This window comes from Solea senegalensis, linkage group LG9 (genome assembly GCF_019176455.1).
Source record: "Solea senegalensis isolate Sse05_10M linkage group LG9, IFAPA_SoseM_1, whole genome shotgun sequence".
Taxonomy (NCBI): Eukaryota; Metazoa; Chordata; class Actinopteri; order Pleuronectiformes; family Soleidae; genus Solea; species Solea senegalensis.
In genome coordinates, this window is record NC_058029.1 from 23,325,002 (window position 1) to 23,352,898 (window position 27,897).

A 27,897-nucleotide genomic window follows, 5' to 3' on the forward strand; every position below is an offset into this window, starting at 1 on the left:
GCCTTTGTTATATTTACGGTCAGGGCCTTGCTTTAGGGAGGCTGCTTCCTACTTTCCATACTTTGAAGGTGAAACTTATTATATAAATGCAACTTCACCTCAACAAAAATAAAGAGGCGGTGGTATGTTGTGGATGTGTTTACTTCTTTCTGGTATGCATAGGAAAGGAAAGGGTGGGAATGGAGATCTCAGTTTGTTGTGGTCTGCAGTTTCATCGTAGGAAGTCACAAATTCTTTAGATCGGTATCAGATGCCCAACATGAAATGATCGTACAGATTTCTTTGATTGTAACTCTTAAACAGTGGTTCTATGCTGTACTGTGACTACCAAGAAAACGCAATATGAAATGTGTGACACGGAATGTAAAATGTACATGGAATGCCATTATTTGGGTTACAGTACACTTGCTTATAACTTTGTCATCTTGTGTCACAGCTATTGGACTTTTTGCCAATATCCAATATGCCGATATATCATGGGTGCTTGGGCCGATAGCTGACACTGATACGTTTTTCCCTGTGACCAACTTTTCTGTAGTGAAATGAATATATTTTTCGGACTCATGTCACAGCAGATGTAGATAGACATTTTTTTTTCATCGCGTAAACCTAAACGACATAAAAACTAATAGTTGGATAGAGGGTGCCAGTGTAGAAGTCAAGGATGTAGCAGCCTGTTCAGTGTACTGTTTTAGTCAATTGTCATATGGGCGGAGTTTGGCGTGTTTGCCGATATCCAATAATACATTTCAAAGCCAGTATCTGCAGATACCGATTGTGCCCACAATATCGTGCATCCCTAGCTGATGACTTTCACCATAGGCTACAATTTATGTGAGCGTTGTAAATTCTGCATGTGTCATACCTGACGTCTTAGTCAAGTTCATTAGATCCATGTTGCACAGTGGGACTTATCACGATACGATTGCTGAAATCTCACAGACTGCAGGAGGCCTAACACACTGGACCATTTAATAACTGCACAACATGGTTTTCTTTCTTACTTAAAAGTATTCCTCACTTTTCCCAGAAATTGTTCATAGGGGCTCCTTTAACCCTCTTATGACCACCCTGATAATGTTCTATGAGTGAGTGCTTCCGTATTTTTTTTTTCCCTACATAACTTTCACTTTCAATATCTGGCAGTTATTCAACCGTTTAGGAATTACAGTACTGAGAAGCTGACGTCAATCATGTGTGACGCGCTGGTGAATCATTCTGTGGAAGTCCTGAGGGCTACCGTAATGACAAGTATATGGGTGCAGAGCTCTATTTCTCTGCTTACCGGTATCCATCCATCCATCTTCTACTGCTTTATCCTCCACATGAGGGTTGTGGAGGCTGCTGTGTCAACCTCAGCTGACATAGGACAAAAGGCGGGGTCACACCGTGGAAAGGTCTCCAGTCCATAATTTTGAATTTATGATAATGAGATGTACGCATGCCAAATCCTGTCGGCGATGACAGGATGGTAACAGAAGGGTTAGGGGCAACTATCTTATATCTTTTAAGTGATTTTTGTCTTCATTCATTCAAGACTTGTTTTATATTTTTCTCACTTTTAGTATAAACTTCATGAATACGGCCCAAGGTCCGAAGTGAATTTTCAAGGAGTAAAGGGGCAGTTACATGAAATAAAAGCCTATTCTAAGGGGTTTTCCCATAAATTCTTACAACATTTCTGTTAATTTCTGTTTTATGTTCACCTTGTAGAAATAAACTACCCTTCATAAAAGTATACCAACATATATGTGTTTCCCCCATCTGGATTATAGTAATCCAACGCACCATAATATAATGAATTTCCATTCAATAAATAAACAGATTTTTTTTTTGTGATACAGGGGAAGTAGGACAAAGTGATCTCTAATGAAATAAATAGCATCTTTAACATATTTGACTGTGAACAGGATTAATTAACAGTATAAATTTAGCAAAATACATTTTCTCCTGCTGATCTTATCTACATACTCTACTTTGCAGAAGGGAATCGATAAACAATTATACAATAAATCTCTACCAAACCATTGCTAAGTTTTACAGATTGTATTTTCCTTGACCTCAAAGTTAGTATTTTTTTCTTCTTCTTCCGACGTTTTGACAATGTAAACCTCACAGAGGTTTGTCATTTGTTTGACTCCCTGGTGACAGCAGCTCACAGACTCCGCGAATCTTCGTACGGCATGACATTTGCCTAAGATATACATATTCTCAATAGACACTAAAGTCAACATGAACACAAAATCATTGTCTTTCTTCTGGTTGTCCATCTATTCCCCACATTGTCATTCAGCATGTCCGCACACTACAACACTGGTTACAGCAGGTAATGCAACACATTCTGAGATAACCCTCAAAATCACTTCTCATTTAGAGCCTTGGATAGTTTTTTATTACACTCACTGAAAAAAAAAAATATTATTATCCTGCCAAAATGCCTCTGGAATCACGGCTGGAAAAAAGACTGAAAAAGTAACTGTTCAAAAACTTCATTCAGAACTAATAGGGGACAATGAGTGGTCTTTTACCCATGGACAACAACACGTGTTTTGATAGATTTGTTTTGATTAAATTAACCCCCCAAAAAATGGCCTTTAGTTATCTGATCCCAGTCATTTTATCTCAGTAATTTAAAATCCATTATTAATTGCAGATATTAGCACACATACCTGATATTCTCCACCATGTCATTGTTCTTGTTTCATCAGCCCAATGTTGAAAACAGAACTTTTAGAACAAATTGTTTGACAGTTCAATAATTACACTTTTTGAGCTCAGGGCCAAAAGATCAGAAAGGGTAACCAGTAAGCCTGAGTCATACTGTGTTGCCTGACACTTTAGATAATTGTTGCTCAGCCAAACTTAGTCTCACACCATTTTCGGTGTATGCTTTGGCAAAAGAGATATTGAATTTACTTTCCGTAAGAAGTCAGTAGACTGAGGTAATCAGAATAAAATGGGGAAATGGGGTCCGACGTTTGACGATTGAATGTCTTCATGGATGTGGGGACGCCTAATCATCGATGGCAAAAGATGATGGTGTCCATCACACAAGAACAATCTCTGTGTGCAGCATGAAAGTGTGATTAGCATTTCTGTTGCTAATCACATTTTAAAGTATCACACAACTCAGTAATTACCAGGCTTTAGACTCTTTTAAATGCTTTCCATTACTTTGTTGGTGGTTTAAGCTTAGGTTGGTTTGACACTGGCAACTGTGCCAAACACAATGATCCTGTATTGCAGGGTCCTTTGATAGTAATCCTATTTAAAACACTCCAGTACTTTGCATGGTGCATGGTGTGTTCTCCAAAAACTAAGACTGACATTTTCTGTTGAATGGATGAATCTTTGGCAATGATTAAAATTCAATCCTGTTCAAAAAAATTAAAGAAAATCAAATAATCCATGGTTCAACCATCGTCTTTTACTATTTTGTGTGTCACTTCACATGAATCTCCTCTATAACAAACTTACATTTACTGCCAAACTGTTATGTCTCAACTCTTTTGTTTTCCAACCCAACAAGACTCAACTCAACACACTTTCATAAACATTCCTGTGGACCAACCTTTCAAAGGATCCTTTATCTTATCCTGCAGCCTCTAACTCAAAAATACCCATCAATTGTAAGCCTATAGACAACAAATTTGAGGTAACATTATTTTCTGCTGTCAAATGCCATCCAGGAGTTTGTGTGTAGATCAACAGGACAAAGGAAATAATCATTTTCATGTGTGCCAAAACTGAACTTCAATGAAAGCTCATATTCCTTGTCCTTTTACATATATATGTAATTTATTGCCATTCTCATCAAGATTGCTTCAGTCCAATAAAATTCGGTCTTTTTAGTGATTGAGTGTTCCTTGAAATTGCTCATTTTCTGTTTTGTTTTTGTGTTGCACACGTAAACATCAGACTCAAGACTAATTATTTTGGGTGTTACTCTTTTCCCAGGGCCTCCGCCGAATTTCTCGAATCTCTCGTGGGTTTGGATTACAGTGGCGAATGTGGTCATACCTGTGTGGCTGATGCTGCCATTTTCAGTTGCCCATGTTTGGTTAGTGTCCCAAAATCACTGTGGTTAATGGTGTATCTGGTGATGGCGTCTAGGCCATTGTCTCTACTCTCTGGCACTGCCCCTGACACGTTACTCATGAGGTTCTTGCCCTGGGGGGAGTACATTGTCATGGGAACACAGGAGTCATCCCAGTGCTGCAGCTCATGTTGTCCTTTCCTGGGAGTCGTCGGTCGTTGTAGGCGTGCATGTTTATCACCGCATCCGTCTTCACCATGGCTGGGGGCTGGGGCCTGTGTTTCACCCGCCTCTCGCAGGTGAACGACAGTCTGATCTCGTCCACCATGGCGCTGCACAAAGACCTCTGGGCAAAAATGGGGGAAGCGGGGAGGAGAGAAAGCGGGAGAAGAGGGGAAAGGGATGGGGGGTAAATGCCTTAGCTTTAAGTTGTTCTGACAGCAGAGAGTGTCAACAGTCCAAAGAGCACAAAAACACATTACAAACTAACATCCATGTTGAGTTCATGCCAGTCTGTGTGTGTGCGTGTGCGCTCATGCGTCTGTGGCTATCAGCAATGTCAAATGGGAGCACCACCACATGAAGCCTGCACACACTTCATTACTGTTGCTCTGTAAGAAAGAGTGAGGTGCATTCACATGCATGCCAATACTCTGTTAGCATGAGTCACATTAGTAATAATTTACAGTAACAGCTTTGTTGTATTCTGACATCACTAATGACTAATAATGGATACATTTTTATGCTCCAGTTTGCAGTTATGCCAGTAAATGTTGTGGTGTAATGGCCACTAGTACTCCTCGGGTTTAGCCAATGGCATGCTAATCCTTTTATAGCAAAAACCGAAAGCCATGACAAGAGCACTTCTTTTGTTTAGAGGCTATTAGGGGTGAGAATCACAAAGTAGCTCACGACGCGACACGATACACGGTCCACGATACCAATAATATCATGATACAACAATTCTGTGATAATTAATATATTACAAGACAATAATATAGCAATACATCACGATATCTGTCTAACTGTGAAAAGTTAAAGGAGGAGGATTTATTCACAACATACTGTAGAGAACATAAAGTGCATAAAGTCTATATAAAGGGCATCTCTTCACGTAAATTTTCTCTACCATTATAAAATATCAGTATTTGCTCTGGGGTATCAATTATCGTATTGCACAAGGAAGGACAAAGATATTTCACCAGATCGATGTTTTGACCCACCCCTAGAGGCTATGTTGTAAGCATCTATACTATAGTATATGACTGAATTTGATGCAATTTAATTCAATGCAATACAACTCTCTATCAGTGTGAACACTGATTTCTGATTTGAAATACACATAAGTTGACCCTATCACTGCTTACCTTCAAACAGATATTCCATAAAAGACCAGCAAAATGTATTATTTTCATTTCATGACAAAAAATAACTCACTGCAGGTTCACGGCTAAGAACTATCAGAACTATCGACTTATTGTGTTAACGTAAAGTAAAAAAACAAACAAAAAAAACCCTGAGGCCTAATGTTTGAGCAAACATTTTTGACATTTAAAAATATAAAGTGAAGTCTGTCTGACGCACTCATGCCTATGGAATTAAAATAAAACAACATTTCAGAGACATCCATTTTTCTTCATTTTGTAATGTCTTAAGTGCTTTGGCAAAATCTCTTCAACTGGAGAAGTAAGGTAACGCGACAGTAAGATGCAGATTAAACATCTCACGAGCATGGCAGGTGTTGCAAGAGTCGCTTGCAAGCAAAATTACACTGTGAGCCTTGTGAATCTCGGGAGAAACTTTGTTAAGAATTCGAAGTGACAGAATCAGGAACAGCAGCAAAGCAGCTCCATTACACAATCAGTAAAAATCTGTACAAAAGTCTGTGTTCCGATGTATTTGCATCAATCTCTTCATGACCTGTTACTGATTTGTATGCAGTCAATTTCAAACCTCTGATTAGCAACATTTCTGCTGAAATTTAGATATCATGACATTTTACATGTGATCTATAGAGACACATACCTGCTCACGCTCTGCAGTCTTCCGTAGTTTGTAGACGAATTCAGCAATCGCCACAAAAACAGACAGCACTAAGCCAGAGGCTAGCACGATGAATATACCACCCAGGTTCTGGATCCCCATGGGGCCCGTGTCATGTTGCTCCTCAGCCAAGCAGCTGCTCCCACTCCACCACTTCTCCTTGAGCATGTGTAGGCGCCCATCCTCCAAGATGTTAAGGATTGCAATGCTGATTTTGTCTCTGTATGGAGAACCTGGAAGCAACATAAGGCCTGTTTTACTTTGGAGGAAAAGCGCCAGCTGGAATCTGTGATTATAGGGTTCATAAATGCGTTGTGGCATGCAGTCTGACTAGTACCAAAAATAAAAGCTGCTGCTTTGTTTAGAAAGCAAAACCTCACTCTCATACTCCAAAAACCAACACATCTCTTATAAAACAGACTTCAGTTTATTATTTTCATGTTACTATAGTTCTGAAACATATCTGTAGGCTGTCTGCATGTCTTACCAAGGGGGGTGCCGATGCCATAGCCTTTGCTGTCAATGAGTCCTCCCACCTGTGTCAGGTTGCAATTTCTCCTGGTGATGTAATCAATAGTGGTGGACTCCATAATGAGGGCATAGTCTGACTTCAGCACCCTCTGAATTCCATCCTCGATAGACTTCACCAGCGATGTGCTTGGTCTGCTGCTCATGAAGGCCCACATCTTCTCAAAAGTGGAAACCTTAGATTTCTGAGAGGGATGGAAAAGAAGGAGAATAAAATCCCTTTGAACCTCATTTGTTCCATCTCTCTTGCAACAGAAAGGGGGAAGAAATTCTTGAGAAAAAAATACAAAAATGTGATGTTTTTACCAACTAGGAATAGTTGGGCATCGATCCATGTCTTTCAAAACTTATAGCCCAAGGTGTTAAAGCTGAAATCTGAAATCTTGCTTGGCTCTCATGAAGTGCAAAATAACTGACTGTGCACCTACTGTATATGAAACATTAAATATCTGCAGACTTTCACAAAGAATACACAACAGTTGACAAAATGCATGATCATATTCTTTTGATTCACAGGATTATTCCCACAGATAAGGGGAATGGACAGTTCAAGCAAATATGATATTAGAATATTTGACAGGTTTATTTGCTGAGCATCTAAATATTCTTAACTCCAGCTCATGAGTGCTAGTGAAAGTAATGCAGGGTGCACAGCATGTTGAGCTGCATTAAAAAACCCTGGCAAAATGTCATCACTTCTGCTGAATCAACAGCTAGCTGAATGTAGAGGAGTAGCTTCAAGATGCATTCAAGAAACCTCTTAAATTTCATCACTTCTGCAAAAATACATGAAGTCCACAAACTAAATGCTATCTGCTGCTGCCACCTTGATGCACCACACATTAGTCATATAAATGTTATGTTTATCAAGGCAGTCATTCATAAAAAAAATAAAATCAGTTTTATATCTTCATGAATAAAAACATTAATTGATCGACTTTTAATAATCAAACAATACTGGAATAAAGGAATAGCCATGTCAACGCCTACTACACTGTTACAGCGTTAAACAAGAGTAAATTGAAGCTTTGTGCACATCTGTTCTCATGATTGCCACTGAAGCAGCAATAATAGGATGCCTCTCCATTAGTCTTGCATCAGGCAATGTGGTATTTCATGCAATTTCATATGAGGTCACATTTATGCCATGTCTAATCCTAGATAATTACTGTCTAAAGACTTTAAGCCATTTCAAATGATAAAATATGCTCTTATAAGAAACCCCTCATTATGTATAACTCCAGTACAAATACATCATTTGTTAGTTAAATCTGTGAATGTCATCAAACCTTGAAAACACCTATTAGGATGTGTTACAAGTATCACAAAGTTGTCATCTTTTTTAACCTCTCTGGATTTGGATTAAAATAAAATGGATAGAACTTGGTACATGGGATGTTGGTTTGCATTGTAACATTGTTTGCATTGTAACAATCTACTATTCAAAATGTCTCGTGGGTGTAAAATGGTTTTACAATGACATCCAGCAATTTCTTTCAGCAGAGTGTGAAAACATCTCTTTGGAGGCAGTTGTCTTGCTTACATTGTGTCGCAATGTGCGCACGTGTCTAACGAAACAACAACATCATTGTGGTAAATACTGATATGCCTCGGAGGTTTTCAGATTGTTCCTAGCCCCGCCGTCTGTAGCAACGGAGTTGATAAAGCGGCTAAATATAACCAGCATAATCCAGCATCACCAACATAATCCTGGACTGTTCTCACCCAGTAAATTGTCTGTTTGAACTGCTGCCTTCTGGGAGGTGCTACAGGTCCATTCAGGGCCCACACTCCCAGACTGAACTAATCATGGATATTGGGGTTGTGCAATACACTGTTCTTTCTTTGTTCAGTTCTTTGAACTGCTACTATTTTTTTTTATTTATTTAGCATGTTGTTCTTGTATTTTATCGCTGATCTTTTTTTTTTAACCACTGAGCGTTGTACTTGACTTTCGTTGTGCAGCTGTGCAATGTCAATAAAGGCATTCGATTTGCTGAGGCCAGCCCTCAGGACGTCCTCCCATCCCATAATAGACAGTACATCTAAAAGTGTTAAAGTAACACCAAAAGAGTCAATTTAATTAAATGTATTGTACTTGGGGAAATGCAGCTATTGTTGCATTGTACTGTTCTACTGTGATTTATATACACATTAAAGCACTCTAGCGATGTTAAAGTAACAATAAAAGAGTCATTTCACCTCAAATCCCACTTGTATCTTACTTAAATCTTGTCCTAATTAGAATTGTTTTTTAATTGACAACACTGCAAAATTTACTGTGTAGTAGAAAACACAGGTATGTCCTAGTCCAGCGGTTCTCAAACGTTTTATACCAAGTACCAGCTGAGAAAATATTCAGCCCTTGAAATAACACCAACTTTAAAATACAATGGTGTAAATAGATAAAGTCAGCTACAGATTTGTCACAGGATGCAGATTTATTCCATGTTCAATACTCTATCATCCCCTCCTCTTCCTCTCATATACTTCATTGAGATAAAGTGAGAGATATTAATACTTTTACTTTTTTATTTTTATTTTATTTGTTTCATTTTCTACGCATTCCAGTCCAAATTCCTCAGCTCCACTCTCATCACATACCCTGATATTATACGGTAGAACAGTTGTTCTGATTTTCCTCCAAGTACCACCAGAGGAAGCGCACGTACCACTGGTAGTAAACGTACCACAGTTGGAGAACCATGTATCTCGTCTTCAGATTTGAGGTGTAACGGGTGATGTTCTCACGTGTTGAATTTCACAGTCAATATCACATTAGCTTCCATTAGTTACCAGTTAGAGACAGGATGTGCCAGAAGTTGCACCAATAATTCACACAAGGTTATCATGAGGAATAAGAGTGTGAACATAGTCGACCCAAAGCCCAAGTGAACTAAGGGCCTGCTAAGGGCACTGTGACCACCAGGGGCCCCCCTAGAGCATGTGATTTAAGAAAAGGCTCGATCATATCGGTATATCTCTTAGTATTTTGCCATTTTGAATACTCAGTGAAAATCAACACAAACCATTCTTCTGAGATTGCTACCATTTAAGATTAAAGCTAATATAAGATTAAGAACATGCTGGGCTGAAATTGGCATGATGCAAGCAACACAGCTACAATTCCCCCAGAAACATCATGTAATTTACTGCTATATTATTGCAGTTGATAAAGGACCCCAAAATCATTGTGTGTGATATTGTGTGTGAGTAAGGATTCAGAATGCACCTGTAGTATAGGCGCTTTTCCTAAAAAGGTTAGCTGTGGGAGGAATGACAAACCAAGGAGACATTTCTGCACCGGTTCATCCATTACAAGGCAGTCAGATGAAGAAATCAAGTTTAGAAATTGCAAACAAACTGGAACAAAAGCTTACAGGCAAACATTTGTCAGAAGTGGATTTTTGCTGTAAAACATAACCACTCTACCCACTGTTTTTCTCAAAAACAGGTATTCTTGTGTTGATGTTACAAAGCCACATCTGGCTCATAACTAGCCATCTGTTTTATGTTGGCAAGTTCTCTGCAAGTCTCTTGTGAAGCTACAAATCATATCACATTTAAGGTGATTCGAAGCAAAACACAGTCTGTCTATCGTGTTGCAAGTCTAAGACCGAATCCACCCAGAAACATACATCTCCAGAGCCTTTATGTACTCCCTGTGCTCAGCAGCATTTATCAAGCTTCTCTGCCTCACTGAGTCGACATCATTAAGCCTTTCTGTGAGAGCGAGAGGGAGCAGAGGGCACTTGAGCCTTGCAGCTTTGATGAGGTAATTAGACACCTGTGTCTCCTTCTATTTATGATGCGATAATCACAACGACAGTTTATCAAAGTTCACCGAATGATCTAAAATACATTCCCTTTGCACAGCTATTCAGGGGAACTGATGGTTGATTTCTTTTCAAAAGGGTCAACGAGTTGAGTTGAATCCAGGCTCCCTATTCATCATCGCACCACATTTAATATTCATGCAATTTCAGTGTAATAAGTAAGCAACCTTATATTATTGTGTGGGAACTTAACATTATTATTATTTTTTTTTTAAATTAGCCCACTGGACTTCAGTTCTAATGCACCACTATTGTTTTTAAATGCACATGATATCAGCAAATATCCCTAACCCAATTACATGATCAAACCAGGGGGATCCAGTACTAAACAACATTCAGCAAATTCTATCAATGCTGCATAAAATATTCATGAGCTATAGCTACAGTTTGAGGGGGAGGGGGGCATAGGAATCCATCTTTCTTTCTTTTTTTTCTGAATGTCGTAAACTTATGAACCTCAATATAAATGTGTAGTGTTTTCATTTTCTCACTTGGAGAAACTGTAACTCTGTTACATGTGTTATTCAGCACCGCTGCAGCAGCAGCAGCAGCAGCAGCAGCAGAAGCTGCAGCATCTATTTCTCAAAATAATAAAATAAAGTGGAAAAACCCTGCAGGCAAACGCTGAAACTTCGGAATAAAAAAATCATTATGGAGGAACACATCAAACAGTGTGGAGAAGTGGAGAAGCTGAGGAATTTGCCTTTGCTGTGGGACCTAAGATCTAACTGGGGGGGAAATAAATGGATATAGAAAGTAGTGCTATAGAATGTTTTTTTTTTAAGTCTACTTAAAACCTCAAGATTCAACCTCCTGCCATGTTTAACACATATATTTTACAATATTATTACTGTGTGTGTGTTTTGTACTTGGCTAATTTCAGCTCTAGCGTGACTGTTTTCGTCATGCTGTTATTGTACGGTGTATCTACTTCATCCAATAATAAAACAGCTAATAACTTTTTTTTTAATATATAAAACATTCATTAAAAGCTTTTCTTCAGAAGTTGGCTATAGGCTCCGAAGATGACTATGACTTGAATGATTGAGAACTGTCACACTGACATTTAAAAGCTTGACTCAACAGTACTGATGCTCGTACAGTACCTTGAAGAAGGCCATGGTGGCGCCGTCTTTGACGACGCCATATTCGATCTTAGTCTGCTTGGCGATGTCATCAGCTGAGTCCACGGCCGAGTCCATTCTTGCCACGGTGAGAAATGCTGCTAAATTAGCTGTGTAGGACGATATAATGATCAGCGTGAAGAACCACCATATGCCACCAATGATCCTGGTCGACAGTGCTTTTGGCATCAGCTCTGAGCCTGTGGGCAAAACAAAATGAGAGAGTACAAAGCAGTTAGTTAGACAAAACTGGACCTGCCAACATTGTGACTTCATTTAACGTTCAGAAACAAGGTCGCTTGGATGTTCTAGTATTTGATTTCACTGACAGACCAATCACAAACCCCTGGTGAGCTAAGGGCGGGCTTAATGTGACGACAACGGAGAAGTGATGTCTAATAGCTTTTGTATACATCCAACATGGCAGCCACCTTTTGATGGTTTTTCGATTTGGCTGTTGCTTCCATTTTAACCGTCTTGCTCCACGAAGCTCCTCCAGGCAAAAGCCATTTAACGGCATTACTAGAAAACTACAATAAGTCTGTTCAAATGTTTTCCATCTGAGACCGACACTGGTGCTGATCAAGGTACTGTAAGCCAAAATCTAAGATAAGAACTCAGAAGCAGGTCAGACCTGCAAAACGGACTTTATTTGGTTTGGTTGGCTTTCGACTCTAAAATGACCCACACTGGCCTCGCCATACTTTACACAGTTTGTGTTGGGGAAATGCTTCACTCACGCATACCTGCTGTTCCATTTATACTAAAAAGAAAGTGAACTTGTATGTGCATGGCACATAGTGCTGAACCAGCTTGAAACACAAGGAAAACGATTGTAGCTAATTGAAAAACTGTTTGCTCTCCCACACCAAACTCCATATAATTCCTGTGTCTTTACCTCCCAGCATACCTTTGTTTGGATTGACACGAGTAACATAAACATACTTAATAAAGTAAAGTAGATGTTGGTGAGCAGGAGTGAGCACTTTACAGTCTGACAAGAGGCTGTCCATTGGCGGGATAAGCGAGATAACGTGACTTTGTTTCAAGCTTTCTCTCTGCAGTAGTCAGCAGTGACCATGTGGCAATACGTCATACAACAAAACTTCAAAATCCTTGTTTATCCCTTTAAATACAGACTCTAGTTATGTTAGAGGGTTTGTTCCTATCGCCACAGTCAAGTTGGGATCAAAAACAATCTCATGTGAGATGAATACCTCCATCCATCCATTCATACATCCATCCATCCTCCCTCTTAAGTGGACTATATCACTCTCATCAACACGTTACATTATAGTGGCTCTATTAATGAATGTTAATTCCCTATTCCTAACTTGTTACATGCAATGGAAAGAACTACAATTCACACAGGTTTCCTACTATATATCTATTGTGTCCAAAGACTTTCTAGATGAACACATTGGTGTATTTTGCAAACAAATCATCAGTCAGGATAAATCAATGTAAAAAGGAAAGGAAAGTCAAGACCTACAGTAGGATCCTATTGTATATCAGAGTGACAATACTGCTCTGAATCAGCCTTGACTTTGAGTGGTCCTCTGCTGAGTTAATACTATGTTTACAGTGGCACACTGACTGGTACTAAAGTTACTTTATATCTCATCTCTGACAACCTTTAAAATACCCTTGTGCTTTGTGCAGTCGGTTACTTCACTGAGAAGATTTATGAGGCCAATTCTGAAGAGTAACAAGCCCACAGAAGGGGGGCAGAGTGGTCAGCTCTTTAACCTCTCCCACCAAATTTGATTGGATTTGTCCTTTGTGGTTTGACAAAGACTGCTACGTGGTTCCAAACAAGGGAAGACAGTAGCATCGCTTAATTCACTGTGACTTCAGAGAGGGAAGATCCCGATGCATTCTCCGGTTGCACTAAAAATGAAGTGAGGCAATAGGTAACTCAATTGAACTCCACACTATAAAGCCCTGTTGTCAGCAGGGAACTGCACATGGTGCTGCATCAGAGGACTAATAAATACAAACAGCAGATCAGTCATGTTGTGCCAGGGAAATAAACCAATGTCAAAACATGGTACATTTCCTCGAAGAGGCACTTGTGTCATGTTTTTGTTTTTACGGGAGACGATAGTGACACTGTTTTAGAGAACCAAACATAACATATCTCACAGACCGCTGCACTCATTCGCACAAATGCTGCGAGTTGTGTACAGTGATAGTTTTACAAAACGTACAAATACTGTCTTTATGGATTTTATTGGAGTTTTTTTTTTATCACCAGAGAGATTCTCAGTGGGAGTTTTACACTGTGTATATATATACATATATATATATATATGTTCAGTATATATATATATATATATATATATATATTCAAAGCTGCAGTATGTAACTGTTCACAAAGAAAATGCAACGTTATTTGTATGCTGCGTTCTGACCTTTACTTTACTACACATTGCATTGCTATTGGCCCCATTTGCCTTGATACAAAATGAATCACTTCTACCATGCTGAGAAATACAGAGAAATAAAACATTTGTTTACATTAAAGCTACACACTAGGTTTTAAACTGTTTCATTCTGAGTCCGGGGAACTGTGTAACCAATGTGTTTACCTTTAATCCCTTATCTCCAATGAAGGACAATCTCAACGCTTCAGCATACCAAGACATTTTGGACAATACTATGCTTCCAACTTTGTGACAACCATTTGAGGTAGATCCGTTGTCCTTTTCCAACATGACTGTGCCCCAGTGCATAAAGCAAGGACTATAAAGACATGTTTTGAAAAGTTTGGTGTAGAAGACCTTGACTGACCCGCACATAACCCTGACCTCAACCCCATCGAGCACCTTTGTGATCTTGTCCAACATCAAGTGTCTGACCTAACACACACTCTACAGAATGAATGACAAACACAAATTCCCATAGAAACAAGCTGCAACAGGGACCAACTCCATAATATTAAAGTACTGTATATGTATTTGAGTACGTCGTTTCAGTCCCTGTTGGTGTAATGGTCAGATGTTCTAATACTTGTGTCCATAGTGTATGTGAGAAGATTGCTCTAAAAAGTGATCACTATAATAATATAATATAATATAATATATAATATTATATAATAATAATAATAATAATAATAATAATAATAATAATAATGTACACTTTGTATTTAAGGTCCAATATGCAAGCAGTGTTATCACATCTGAGCACAAATGTTTGACTAAAACAAAAGTAATTGCGATAGGTAAGCTAACAGGGCTAAATGAAAATAAACCTGAAACATAATGTATGCGTCAAGGTACTTTCAAGTTAAGGGGGAGGAGCCACAGCCTACAGTCACTTTGGAGTCTTTTAGTGACCCGTAGAACAAAATTTCTTTTTTAGAAGTAAATCCGGAGGTTTGCCTTCAGTAAGACACTGTGAAGTACTTTTTTTTTGCCACTTTACAGCAGCTTGTTAATACATGTGTTTATGGCTGCATTCAAGTGAAAGTTGTAAACCTGTCATCACGCCATGCACACTATATGAAAGGCATTCTGAAGCAATAATCTCTCTACTTACATATTCAATGCTGCCTTTAATATTAAAAAAAGTTGAGCTGAGGAAAACGGTCACATTTTTAACTCTAGCTGGAATTCTACTTGTGTGTACTCTTGTGATTTATGTATCAAGCTGAATATGGAGATTTGGGGGTTTGTATCCATACATCACTTTTCTAGTCTTAAAGATCACTCAAAGCTGCTTCACACTACAGTTTTGCCATTCACCCATTCACTCATTCACTCACACATTTATACAGCATATGTGCAGCACATTTTCAATCACACGTCTTTCATACCAATTCACACACTGCCAGCACAGCCATCAGGAGCAACATGGGGTTTTATTAAATTATTATTACATACCTAAGAATTAAATAGTTCATGTCTGTGGCCACTATTCCTAAAAGATTGACGTGTGTTTCATTAGTCTGACGCTGCAACGCTCCTGTTTTGCATCTAATGGTGCTTTTTGAATTGTCAGACTGATGGGAAAGAAAGGTTTTCTTTTAGGAGTGGATTCAGTGGTGCACTGTGCTAAACATGATGCTCAAGCAATGAGTAACTCGCCGACTTAACATGAGAGAAGTGGGTTTTCCCACGAGAACTATTACCTGCACTTAGCATTTTCTCAATAGCACCGTCACACAAAAGCTGCCTTTCAAAGCTCACAGCTTTCATAGTTGTTAATTGCTTTTTTAAATAATAACTCTTGTGATGGCAATGGTAATGTTCATTACAACCGAAAGGAAATCTCCATCTGAATCACAAGATGGGGCACAGATATACATTTCTAGGTCGATTGAATACAGAAAGATTTCCTCACAGATGAGATAAACAAACAAAACAAAGACTATGATCTTCTAAGTTTGAAACGACAAGTGATATTCTCACCGAGAATGAGACAATTGGGAATAAATTACCGCTAATAAGTCAAAAATATTTTCAAAAACTATTTTATATGTGGAAACCAATTCATGTAAAATGATCAAACATATGTTTGTTGCACAAGCTGTGAACTGCACAAAGTGTTTGCTTTTTCACCTCCTCATATTTTGTGTTCTTTGTGTTATCTATGGCACCTCCCTCCTACAGACAAGCTGCTAGATGTTTTTGGATCCCCCTCAAACACGCCATTTGCATTTTAAACATGTCAAGGAAAAGGCTCCCGTCTCAGCTGCTGTCACTGCTCGTGTTTTTGTGACACAAACACAGTGAACGTTGCTGCAGATAGCAGGGAGCAGCATGTGCTACAAGCCACTGTAGGACAAATGGGCATCACAGGAAGTCGGAATCTGTCTTTGTCAGACGTAATCCTGGATCATTTGTGTTTTACATCGCAATATCAAGATATTGTACAGAAGTCAAGTTTATGTAGTAAGAGTTGCACAGCATGACAAGCACTGTGTGAAAGTCGTAGGTTATTTTATTTAACAATTCTCAAACACATGGTAAAAGGACTTCTCTTTCTTTGCTGTGATGAGTTGATCATGTCGCCAGTGTGTAACGAGTTGTGGTTGTTGTGTGTTTTATTATCATATGCTCTATGTGACATTGCTAATGGAGCTGCAGATGTTTGTCAGAAATAAAAAGTATTAATCTTTCACAGCAGCAATTTTGGACAAGAAATCCAAACAGCTGTACCCGGCGACATTAATGAAGATTTTACTCCATTTAGATGTAAAAGAGCTAGCATCTTTCATTGTTAAATTGTGAAGGAGAGATCTCACAAAATACACCTTAACCTGTAGAGATTTATATTTTTAATACTGAATACATTTTCGGGGTTAATAATAAAGAGATATTTGTCCATGTTCATTAGAACATTGCTGAAATAACAAATCTAGTGGTGGACTAACACTTTTGCACAGTACTGCCCATGATATGCTCATGTTTATGACACCGATACATGAACTTTGTGTTATCACTGTAATCAAGAGCGTTTTCTTTTTCTTTTTTTTTTATTCAGGAAACCATGAATAGGAGCTGATTAGCAGCTGCTTCACTCTGCGACTATAGATATGGGAAACACAGAAGCTCAGGCATTGACAGACAGGCCTTTCAGCCACTGCAGAAATTATAATTGCGATTTCTCCCCTGTTTAGTTTAATAATATAGGCTTCTAACTAGCTCATTTTGTTTTGATTCTCTTTTTCTCTCTCTCCTTCTCTCCCTCTCGGCACGCCGCTGCTGCTGCACACGTAGCCCTCTGTCTGCACAGGCAAATTGGCAGCGCTGCTATGCAGTTTCACAAGAGTGCTGCCGAGCTTCTGTGCTTAATGAATTGCTGAATGTGTTTGCTATCCTTACGGGCACAGATCCACTCCTGAGTCTCTCTGAGCCTTCTTGATTTGTCTTGTTACACTGAGGTTAAACATTTTATTACTTGGGTCTTTTCCCCTCCACAGTTGACTTCATTAGGTTCTTCATTTGCTTACCTGTCCCTGTAAGCGACACCTTTGTATCCCTTTGTTTGTTTTCTTTCCATCTCACGGTGGAATTAAAACTGCAGTTCCTTTCTACTTTTCTTCTTTGTCCTAAAGAGGAGTGTTGATGTGTATACGTGTGTCATGCAGGTCATGAAAGGTCACATCAGAAGGAATGTGCAGAAAACTTTGGTGGACAAAAGTTAGCAGCATCTGCAGTTTGATGGCAGTGGATTCAGTACTAAAGTAAATGCTTTGTCAATTATTGGCTGTATTTACCAACAAATATAGAAAGTATATGATAATATATGTAATATTTTGCTTTTAAAATTAGTTATATGCAATTACTAACTTCCTAAACTTCCTGCATAATTTGCCCAACACTAAACAGGGTGAGGTGTTTTACGTATAGCATTCATTAGGGACGACACTTGTTTTATTTAAATTTGGTTCATTCTCTCATACCACCTCCCTTTTTTACTCAGCTGTGTGAGGCCTGAGTCAAAGAGACACAAGCGGAGTGAATGTAACTTGAAAAGGAGGTGGAAACAATCATGGCAATTCCTTTGACCGCTGAACGCCGCATTGTTTGACCGCCGAACAATTCCTTTTGAACCTCACAGTGTGTGTGTGTGTGTGTGTGCTGCTATGATCTACATCTACTGACTAGCAAATAAAAAAAGTGAAATGGAGTCTTAATCAACACAACACAGTCAAATAAAATGGAGGCAGAACGTACACAGCATGCCGGTATGTGGGATCCACTGCCTCTTGCACACATAAAGAGAACGATTGAAAGAACAAGATTTATCTTCTGCTGTATACCCCAGGTGCAAGCTAATGACTTGTGCCAGCATCATATAGTCTGCGTGCATCATGTTTCAGCCATGTTTATAGATCCATGTCGCACAGAGTGACTTATAATGATCTCCTAAAGTCTGTAGGAGGCATAAGCTGTATCCTTGAACAAGCACGCAGAGATAGGATTTGACCCATCTGAGCTGTCAGAGAGGAAATCCACCTCCTGGCTCTGCAGATATAGTTCAAGTCTGTTGTAAAGTAAATACAAATGCAAACCTACACTGACTCTGTAGATCCTGTAGCACTGTGCCCACACTTACACCACATTCACATGAATAATACATTTGATACCAATTGGCATAAACAGAAAAATAAAAACATATCAAATTTAAAAATACAATTTGAATATCTGCGTGTGATTTTTGTGACAAATATTGTGATTGCGATTTGATTCACATTAGCCGTGATTGAATTGTATATACTACATTACATGTGAACATTCAGTTGTATACTATATTAGCTTGTTTAGTGTTCTGCTGTTAAATTTGTCTGCACATGAAATTTTATCAAATATTCAATTGAATCAATTTTATTTTTGTCAGTTTCTGTTATATGTGTGTATTATTTTTGCACCTAAACTTTGTGCGTTGATTCATATCAAACATCAAAAGCCTTAATTTTTATTTAGAGTATTATACATAATTAGCACAAAGTGCCTGTTATATTGAGCTGATATCATCCACCCCTACTTCACAAATGTAGACAGCTTCCCTATTCAATGTTATGGGAACTGTCGCATCATCTATACTTGTGTACAGTCATCTTATAAACAAAATCACAGTGACGTTTAATTGGAAGACTACTATAGTTGTTGTGCTGTGATGAGCGAGACATATGGATTCTCTGCAGTGGGTCACTGGGTGTAATTCATTCAGTGCTGAAAACATCACAGCAGCCAGATCTAGCATGTGCTGACAGCTGGCATTTGTCAGACATGTACCTCAAGTTACCCTTTCTGTCCCGACACTCAGAAAGCTCTTGAGCAGGGCCAGCCACTGCGTTATGGGCAAATAAATGCGGCAGTGTTTTCCATCCTTACCTGCCAATCTCTGACAAGTACCTGGCACCTACTCTTCTCTTTTTAAACAGCAGGTAGCTGACAACAGCCTTCCTTTGTCATGAGCTCTGTGGTTGTTCGTGACAGGAAAATGTCTTATGAAACAGTCACGGAATGTAAATCTCGGAGCTTAAAGAGGCAGAAAGTGCGGGGTAGCCATGCACGGTATAAGAGGGCAGTGTCGTGGTATTGCTTTTGACAGATGTGTACTACTATACCTTGTTGCATTAAGGAACCAACGCCGAACCAGAAGCTGTTGAGGAGGGTGAAGTTGTTCTCCACCACGTCTGACCCCGGATTACAAGGATGGGCATCATACCATTCATATGGACTGAACCTGGGAATGAAAGAGATTTAGATCTATTATTTATCACTTCTGTACGCATGGCCTTTCCTTAAAGTGCGTATTAAGCAAATGCAGTGAGTTTCTCCTCTTCACACATTATCTATGATAGAAAATAGTCTCTGAGAACATGTGAAAATGTGTTTCAACTGTGAAGACTGAGGTTTCTCCTCAAAGCACCATCCCCACACCTTGGTTCACAGCAAATTCAAGAACTTTCCAGGAGCAATTCCCTCAAATTCAAGTGCAGACACAGCTCAAGACAGGAGGGCAACTTGTAAGAGCCACTTCACCCGTGGTGCCCACTTTTATTGATTTGCAGCGAGATCATGGAATTTGTTCTCTCTTACTTAACGTTCTTCGCTCGTTGTTCTACATAGAATGTTGCATAAATGACAGTGTATACAGTCCACAATGCCGTCAGTTATTACTACTCAACATTAGGCCTAGTCTACGTACATCAAGCAATTCAGTGGTGTCGTAACAAACCAGGGCCATTGACGACGGAAGACATTACCTAACAAAAATTCAAACACTTTCAATGACCCATTAAGGTGATGTTCAAACACTTTTAAGGTCCTATTTTTAAATTCAAAAACGTTCAAGGACTTCAAGGACCCATGCTAATCTTGTCTAACACTGTCACAATATAAAAACCCACAGCATTAGCATTTACCAACTCACCCATATTCATTTAGTCCCCACTAAGGTGTGTATGGGAGTATGTGTGTGTTTGGGCTCCTCCAGAGGACACGCCCCCATCGTTTAAGAGCCTAGAATGTTTTTGAATTTCCTGATTTGAAACCTAATTTAACATATAGTGCTAACATAGTGACTTTTTTATTGATTTAAGTTTTGTATAAGTGGTAAGATTTCACATTTCCCTGTGAGGTGAGAAAGTCAAGAGGAGATATTTTATTTTATCACATTATTTGCACTTTAAGAAGAATCTAAAAAACTGTATCCCATCAGACAAGGTGGAGAGTAACAGCTAGTTTCACCTTTGGCTTGGAGTAGAATCACAATCAATTATTAGAACAGCAGGTCGTCGTCGTTTTTTTCCATTTACAGCAATGGGGAGAGTATCGCATACTGTAAATTTGATCCGGTGAACATTAGCAGACAGTTGCTTATTTACAGACGCAGCTGACACAGACAAACTGTGGTAATAATTTAGAGTCGTGTTTCTGTCCACAAGATGAATGTTGGTTGTTTGTCTGCCATTCACTTTTGGCCGCTCAAACGTAGAGTTTCTACTTGGGAGCTTTTTAGCTGACAACAGCTGATTGCTGTTCGAAACAAGTTTGACGTTAAAAACATTAAGGCTGTGGCCTCTAAGACTAAAACCACAACTCAGTAGCTGAAGGGCACTGCAGAGTGGGTTGAAACTTTCTTTTCAGTCTATTCATCACTATAAGCAGCAGCTTTCATTTTACACATAGTCATATGATGCATTGCTCTCACAAAAAAAAAATGTTGACTAGTGCAGCTTTAATTTAGTTTGTGGACATCATAACTTGTGAGACCCAATGTGACCGGCCGTCCATGGATGTTTTACCACAAGTTTTACCAGATTTAAAAAGTGGAAACTTTCATTTTTAAAGAAATGTCAAATCTAATCAGTCTAAATCAACTCATGGAGATTATGTTTTAACATTTTTTGAAATCTCTCTAATATGCTTTGTCGCCATCAGTGACCAGTGAGGCACAAAGAAATGTTTTTTTTTTTCAGATGGTATCAAATTGCATGTTTGAGAATGAAAGGACTCCTTAAAGCCCATCTTTCCATTTTTATCTCTGGTTGACACGTTTGTTCATTTTCAGAGGCAGATGCCTGAGATGAAACACGTTAAATGTCACTCTACTTTCCCCCGATATATAGTATCAGTCAGACGTTTGGACACATCTCACGTTTTTGTGACGTTATACGTTGAGGATGAACACTGAAGACGGCAACACTTTGAAAGAACACATATGGAATTATGTAGTAATAAAAAAAAGTGCTCAATAAACCAGAAAGACTTTTCAGAGTGGCCCCCCTTCTGCTTTGATGGCAGCTTAGCAAATGTCTTTCATTCCTTCAATCCATTTCATGAGATAGTCACCTGGAATGGTTGACAGGTGACCCTTGTCGAGAGTTCATTTGTGAATGTCTCATGCCTTCTTAATGTGTTTCAGACCATCTGTTTATTTTCATGAGGAGATATGAAGAGAGTTGGCACACAGTTCTATTCAGTGAATAGTCCTAGCACTGTTCTAATTTCAGCAAGAATCACTCAACTCAGAGAAGAGAAACAATAATCCATCATTACTTTAAGACGTGAAGGTCAGAAAAGCATCAAATGGGGTGATGAAGCTGGCTCTAATGACCGCCGTCACGGGAAAGGAGGGCCAAGAGTTTCCTCTGCTGCAGAGTTACCAGCCACAGAAACCGCAAATTAACAGCACCTCAGATAAGAATTCATGGAGCAGACACATCTCAACATTAGATGTGCAGAAGAGACTATGTGAATCCAGCCTTCATGGTTGAATTGCTGCATAGAAGTCAGTAGCGAGGAAGAACTAGAGTTTTGCTCGGGCCAAGAAACACACAAAAAAAACTCGACATTAGACCAGTGGAAATCCACCTGCCATGTCTTTGTGAGACACGAAAAAGGTGAGCAGATGGTTTCCACGTGTGAGGTTCCCACCATGAAGCATGGAGAAGGAGGTGTGATGTTGTGGGGGTGCTTTGCGGTTGACACTGATTTAAGGCACATTTAACCAGCGTGGCTATGACGACATTCTGCAGTGACATGCCATGCCATCTGGTTTGTGCATAGTGGGACAATGATTTGTTTTTCAACAGGAACGTTGAAGTCTGAACACACCTCCAGACTAAGTAAGGCCTATTTGACCGAGAAGGAGAGTGGTGGGGTGCTGTGTCAAATGGTATAAACTTGAGATTGAGAGCGTGAAAAGCTGATTTCATAGCACAAGGTGGCTACTTTAAAGAATCTAAAAATGAAGGAAATATAGCATCGATAATGCATGAAAAGAACAACAACAGAACCCATGCCAGACTGAAAATCAGTTATGAGGAAGTAAATCACTTCTTGTGTGAACTCATTATGGTGTTGCTTCTTTTTATGCTTTGTTAGTCTCAGTTAGTGCAAATGTGTTGCATATGCTCCACACACGGATCAGCTGTTTTAAAAAAGTGACACCTCCCTCCCTCCCTCCCTCGCAGGGCTGCGGCCAACAGTGTCAGTTGTAACATATCCTACCACACATACAGCTCTTCCAAAGACACTGTTGGTTGGCCGCGCGCACAACTCAAACAGACTGAGCATCCGTGTGCTTTGCTGTCTGGCTCTTTTCTGGCAAACAGCTTTGCTTCACAAAAGTTCATCAACTAAAAACGTCCACCCTTTTAGTGACAAGCATGAGTGACACCTCGTTACAGCCATGCCAATCAACTCACCTGGCACTAATCCCACTGAGCCAGCTCTGCTGCCTCCAGCAGCTGAACGGCCGACCAACAAAATAAAGCTGATTTTATCACGATGATCATTTCTTTTCCTCCTAAAAAAAACTTTCCTGCCGCTTTATTCCCAGTGTTCTGCTAAGGGGAGTTTGACAGTATCTCATTCAGAAATGTGGCATATCTGTTACTTTGATGAGCTATAGTAGACAGCGGTATAATGGCAGAAGAACAGAGAAGTGAAATGGAACCCATTATGGAGATAACACTGGAACTACCAAGACATTCAGACTGTTTTTAAATGTTCGCAAGCTAATAACTGAAAATGAATCACTATGTAACTATGGAACCATGGTGCAATGTTTGCCCGCCAAAAACAACCCAATGCTCTTCAGTGAGCCAACTTACTTTTGATTTGACATGTTTTATTATAAGTTTACTGCATGGTACTTTAATTATTTAAACAAATATTGTTTAGCAAATTGTCATAGACATGTATGTGACCGTTTTGATCAGTTTGGGCTTCATAAGGTTTTGTACGACCATAAAGTGGTTTGAAATACAAGTTGTTCATGTTTATTATTACCTATTCTAACATGGCACATCTATGCATTTCTAAATTTTACATTCATTATTAAAAACAATTTGTTGGGCAGAACCAAGTGGGTTGCCAGGGTTGCCAGTTAGAGTTCCTGCTGAAATTGCCCCCCGGGGTTCATCTAATGTAGTGCTAGTCCCATGCCTGGATAAATGGGAGGGTTGTGTCAGGAAGGGCACCCGACATAAAAATCTTTGCCAAATCAAATATGCAAATCATCCACTGTGGCGACCCCTAGAGAGGGAGAAAAACAAATGGAACAATTTGTTCAAAAGATGGTCAAAATGACCGCAATGACCATCCTACAAGTCTAGTAGTTTGAGAGTTAAGTGCACATCCTCCATTCTAATGACCCGTCGTACATACAGGCACATTTAATTAGCTGACATTTATATTGTCCAAGAGAAAGAGACACTTCAATCTAATTACATCCTGCAGAAGCATTTGGTAATATAGTCCATTTTAAATCTCATCCTATTTAACCAATTAGACATTCCCAATAAGGGAATGTTTTTGTCCAAGTGCTGTTCCCTGCACATAAATATTACCACTGTCCAATATACTCACTGGTGCTTTCATCTTGGAGTGTTTCTCTTAAGACCCCCATTAGAGAGGCCCTGGGCTGCTGTCAAACTAATCTGCTTCTCCCTACCATTTCATTTCATTCCTCCAGTCTAATTTTTGTTATTCTTTAATATAAATTGAAAGCCATGGTCAGATAACACGGTGAAGAGGCATGGACAATGTGATTGCTTTACACACATCTAAACACAGCCTGGATATAAACATGGCACAAGAGAATGAAAGTAATAATTATTAAACATATTGTGAGTGCAGTCTCCACGCAGGAAATATTATGGTGAAAATCCAATACCCCTAATTTCTAAAAAGGTTGTGGTTGAAAGTAGAGCCATTAGATTCAGATTGTGTGCTGTGCAACCATATACCAAATTGCCTGCTAAACAACACGATTAAATGTCAGCCAAGAGAACAGCCCACACAGACGAGGAGGCCTCAAAAACAACTTGGCATCCAAACATCATACAAAGCAAAAACACCATGTTTGCATTTGCAGACATTATATTTAATTTGCACACTCCAGTACAATTATGCAACATGCACTCTCTGCTAATGTGTCACTTCTGCCAGTCATTAAATGTCATTTATTTTCAAACCACGACAACACTGACTGCAGTTGTTTGTTTTTTTTTTATTCCTCCTATATGATTTTTCTTTTTTACTTGAGGCTCTTCTGCATTTGTGATTTATAGTATGTGACAAAACAAGTTTACAGAACAAATGCACAGTCCGTTTTCAATAGATTTGAACACATCTGCATTTTACTGTATAAACAGACACAGCCTGCTCAGTTGCACATGCGGTATGGGCGTGGCCACACGTCTAACCTTGATGAAAAACAAAGGCGGAGTTTGTGGGTGGCTCAAGTCCTAAAATAGGTCCAATAAAACATTTCTTGATGAATAAATATAATCAAAAATAATAAATATTTTACTTGTACACTAGGTAAGACACTGGTTATGTTTCAGTTTGTTGTGTGATGTTGTTAAAGTTAAGTTTATTCTGTATGAAGGATCTATATATTGCATAAGGCTCATGTTTTCTGCAGCACAATCATCATTTGATGAGAGTTTATTAAGACTGTCTATAGTGGATCATTGTGCTCTATAGGCTTAATGTTACTATGATCATTTCCAAGTACAAGTGTGAGGTTTTTGCACACAAAATGCCTTTTGGTCAAAGCCAATGGTTATTTCAGCACCAGTGACATCAAATAGCTCCTCAGCACTTTCACCAAGTGCTGTTCTCATTGCTTTCCCTTTTGTCCACTTTCATAATACAATAACCAATGTAAAATCTACATTGTTGGGTAAATGTATTCTGTGTTTGTGTACGCTTTGCTTTGTTCGTAGTAACTGGAGTGCATTTTGGTTGGAAGACATGTTTCTATGTGTCTGTTTATCTCCTTTATCTAAATGATAGGCATTGTATTGAAAACTGAATTATTTGTAATAAAATAATTTAAAATAAAGTTGTCGGTTGTTTTAGCGACCCCGACGAATGACTTCATGTGAGCTCAGCTTCAAACTCTACCTATGATGAAAACACTTTCTCCCGAGTTCCTTGAACCCCCCATTCTTTTAGTATCCAGTGGTCTCATGTGACCGGTGTATTTTAACTGCTGTCATTTTAAAAACTATACCTTTTCAATACAATTCAAAGTTTAACAAGGTAGTGAACCATCTAGTGGTTTGGATGAGTGTGTGGAAAGGTGTTCTGGTAGTTGGAAGGACATAATTCAGTCTTATCAATTTATTTGTTATGGTGGTCTTTTTTGACTGGGGACATCAAACGATGTGATTTAGTTGGAAATAAAACCCACTAAAAACTAAGCAAAGGTGGTGATCAGTGTAGAAGAAAGAATAAGGTCTTGAGGCAATAAAATGGAAAAATAAAATATTTATGCTTTAGTAGTTGTAAAATCAGTCACATCAGACTGAAAACTGGAAGGTTATATCCCATGTGTTTCTTTTCTCTTTTGTGAAAAGCTAAACTTAGAAACTCATTTTAATATATGTATTTTTATTAGTTTTCCCACTGTTTTGAAACACAAGATGCTGACGATGGAAAAATCAAATGTATTTTTTCCCTTACATTCTCTTATATGTACTGTAAACTTGGCACGTTTAAGATAATTACATTACAGTCCATTTTTATTCACCTACCTCTATGAAACAGTGTCTACCTTTGAAAGAAATCAATAAAATGCACATTGCATCATAAGTACAGATACTGTATCAGATACTGATACCAAGTATCTTATGGGTTTATCCCTGAGATATAAGAAATGGCTGGTTTACCTACTCAAATCACAAAATAGCATTGAAAGGACAATTTTGGTTTATATTCTAAATGAGTGGAACATGAGTGGTATATAAAAGGTCTGCTTCTTTTTTCCCCTTTTCTGGTCCGATATTATTGGTAATGCCTTAACAGCAATATTTAAAATGACCTACTTGTGTTGAAGTAGCCCTCAGGATGTGAAGATGAGTGATTGCTTTCTTGTTTTTTTTTTCCCATTGTCAAATGATGCACATTTTGGGATGCAGCTTGTCAGCTATCAAGGCCAGACAGATGCAACAATTTAAGATGATTTTGTACTTATGTGCAGCCACTCCAGAATCTGTTTGGGCTCACCACAACGAAGGAGGTTAGAGAAGTGCAGCTGTTTGCTCTCCAACTCCGCAAATGCTTCTTTCAACACCCCGCTTTTCTAGAACTTCCTCAAGCACCACTTTGCATGAGAAGTGGCAGGAAATACAGACAATGTTACTACCAGGATTTCATCAACTAATAATCTCCATCCATAATGACTTTGACTTATACTGGCAGCAATCTTTTAGGTTATCCAAAATAAATACATTTGATAGAGTTTTGCTTTAGGTTTTTTTTTTTTTACTTTTGTGTTGCTAAATTCAATGTTTGCTTCCATGGGTGCTTCATTTGAAGCTCCACAGCTTCATAGACATCTCCCCAGACAACCCAGTCTCCTAAAAAGCCCTTTCCCACAAACAGTCTCAATTTTATAAGGAACACACAGTATTTTCCTTAATGGAATTATGTTAGTCATTTACCTGTCTACAGATATTTGTTTGATTACATGTCATTTTATGTCATTTGATGGTGTTGAAGCTTCTTTTGGTGGTTTGAGGAAAGGAGGGTGATGATAATCATTCCCTGGTATGAATGCACATTTAGGCCCAGTGAGGAGCCTGGACTTAGGAACAAAAGCACCTCCTGGACATCTCATTCTCTCTCTTCCAGTCTATAAATACCGCTGTGTGGGATAGGGTTGCAAGGGGATGGGGAATTCCCAGTAAATTTCCAGAAACTTTCCATGGGATTGTGAAAAGTTTTGGAATTTTGGAAATATTCCAAAAGTTTCCATGTAAATTATGGAAATGTTTTTACAGATGTCTGGCTGTCGTCTGGTTACAAGACACTGCCAAACCCGGCACCACTGGTGATGTGTCAAAAGATGACAT

At 38.9% G+C, this 27,897-nt stretch overlaps 1 protein-coding gene across 1 annotated transcript in view; it reads right to left on the reverse strand.

Annotated features, from left to right (window-relative positions):
* Nucleotides 1-1,559: 1,559 nt before the first annotated feature.
* Nucleotides 1,560-27,897, reverse strand: part of LOC122774707 (glutamate receptor ionotropic, kainate 3) — an 80,435-nt gene continuing 54,097 nt past the window's right edge. The window contains exons 12-16 of the mRNA XM_044034185.1: nucleotides 19,648-19,766; nucleotides 11,550-11,767; nucleotides 6,567-6,792; nucleotides 6,062-6,312; nucleotides 1,560-4,380 (exon numbers count right to left, since the gene is read on the reverse strand). Coding sequence (XP_043890120.1) covers nucleotides 4,015-4,380; nucleotides 6,062-6,312; nucleotides 6,567-6,792; nucleotides 11,550-11,767; nucleotides 19,648-19,766 — 1,180 coding nt within the window. The 3' untranslated portion in view covers nucleotides 1,560-4,014. The remainder of the gene's footprint in view (nucleotides 4,381-6,061; nucleotides 6,313-6,566; nucleotides 6,793-11,549; nucleotides 11,768-19,647; nucleotides 19,767-27,897) is intronic.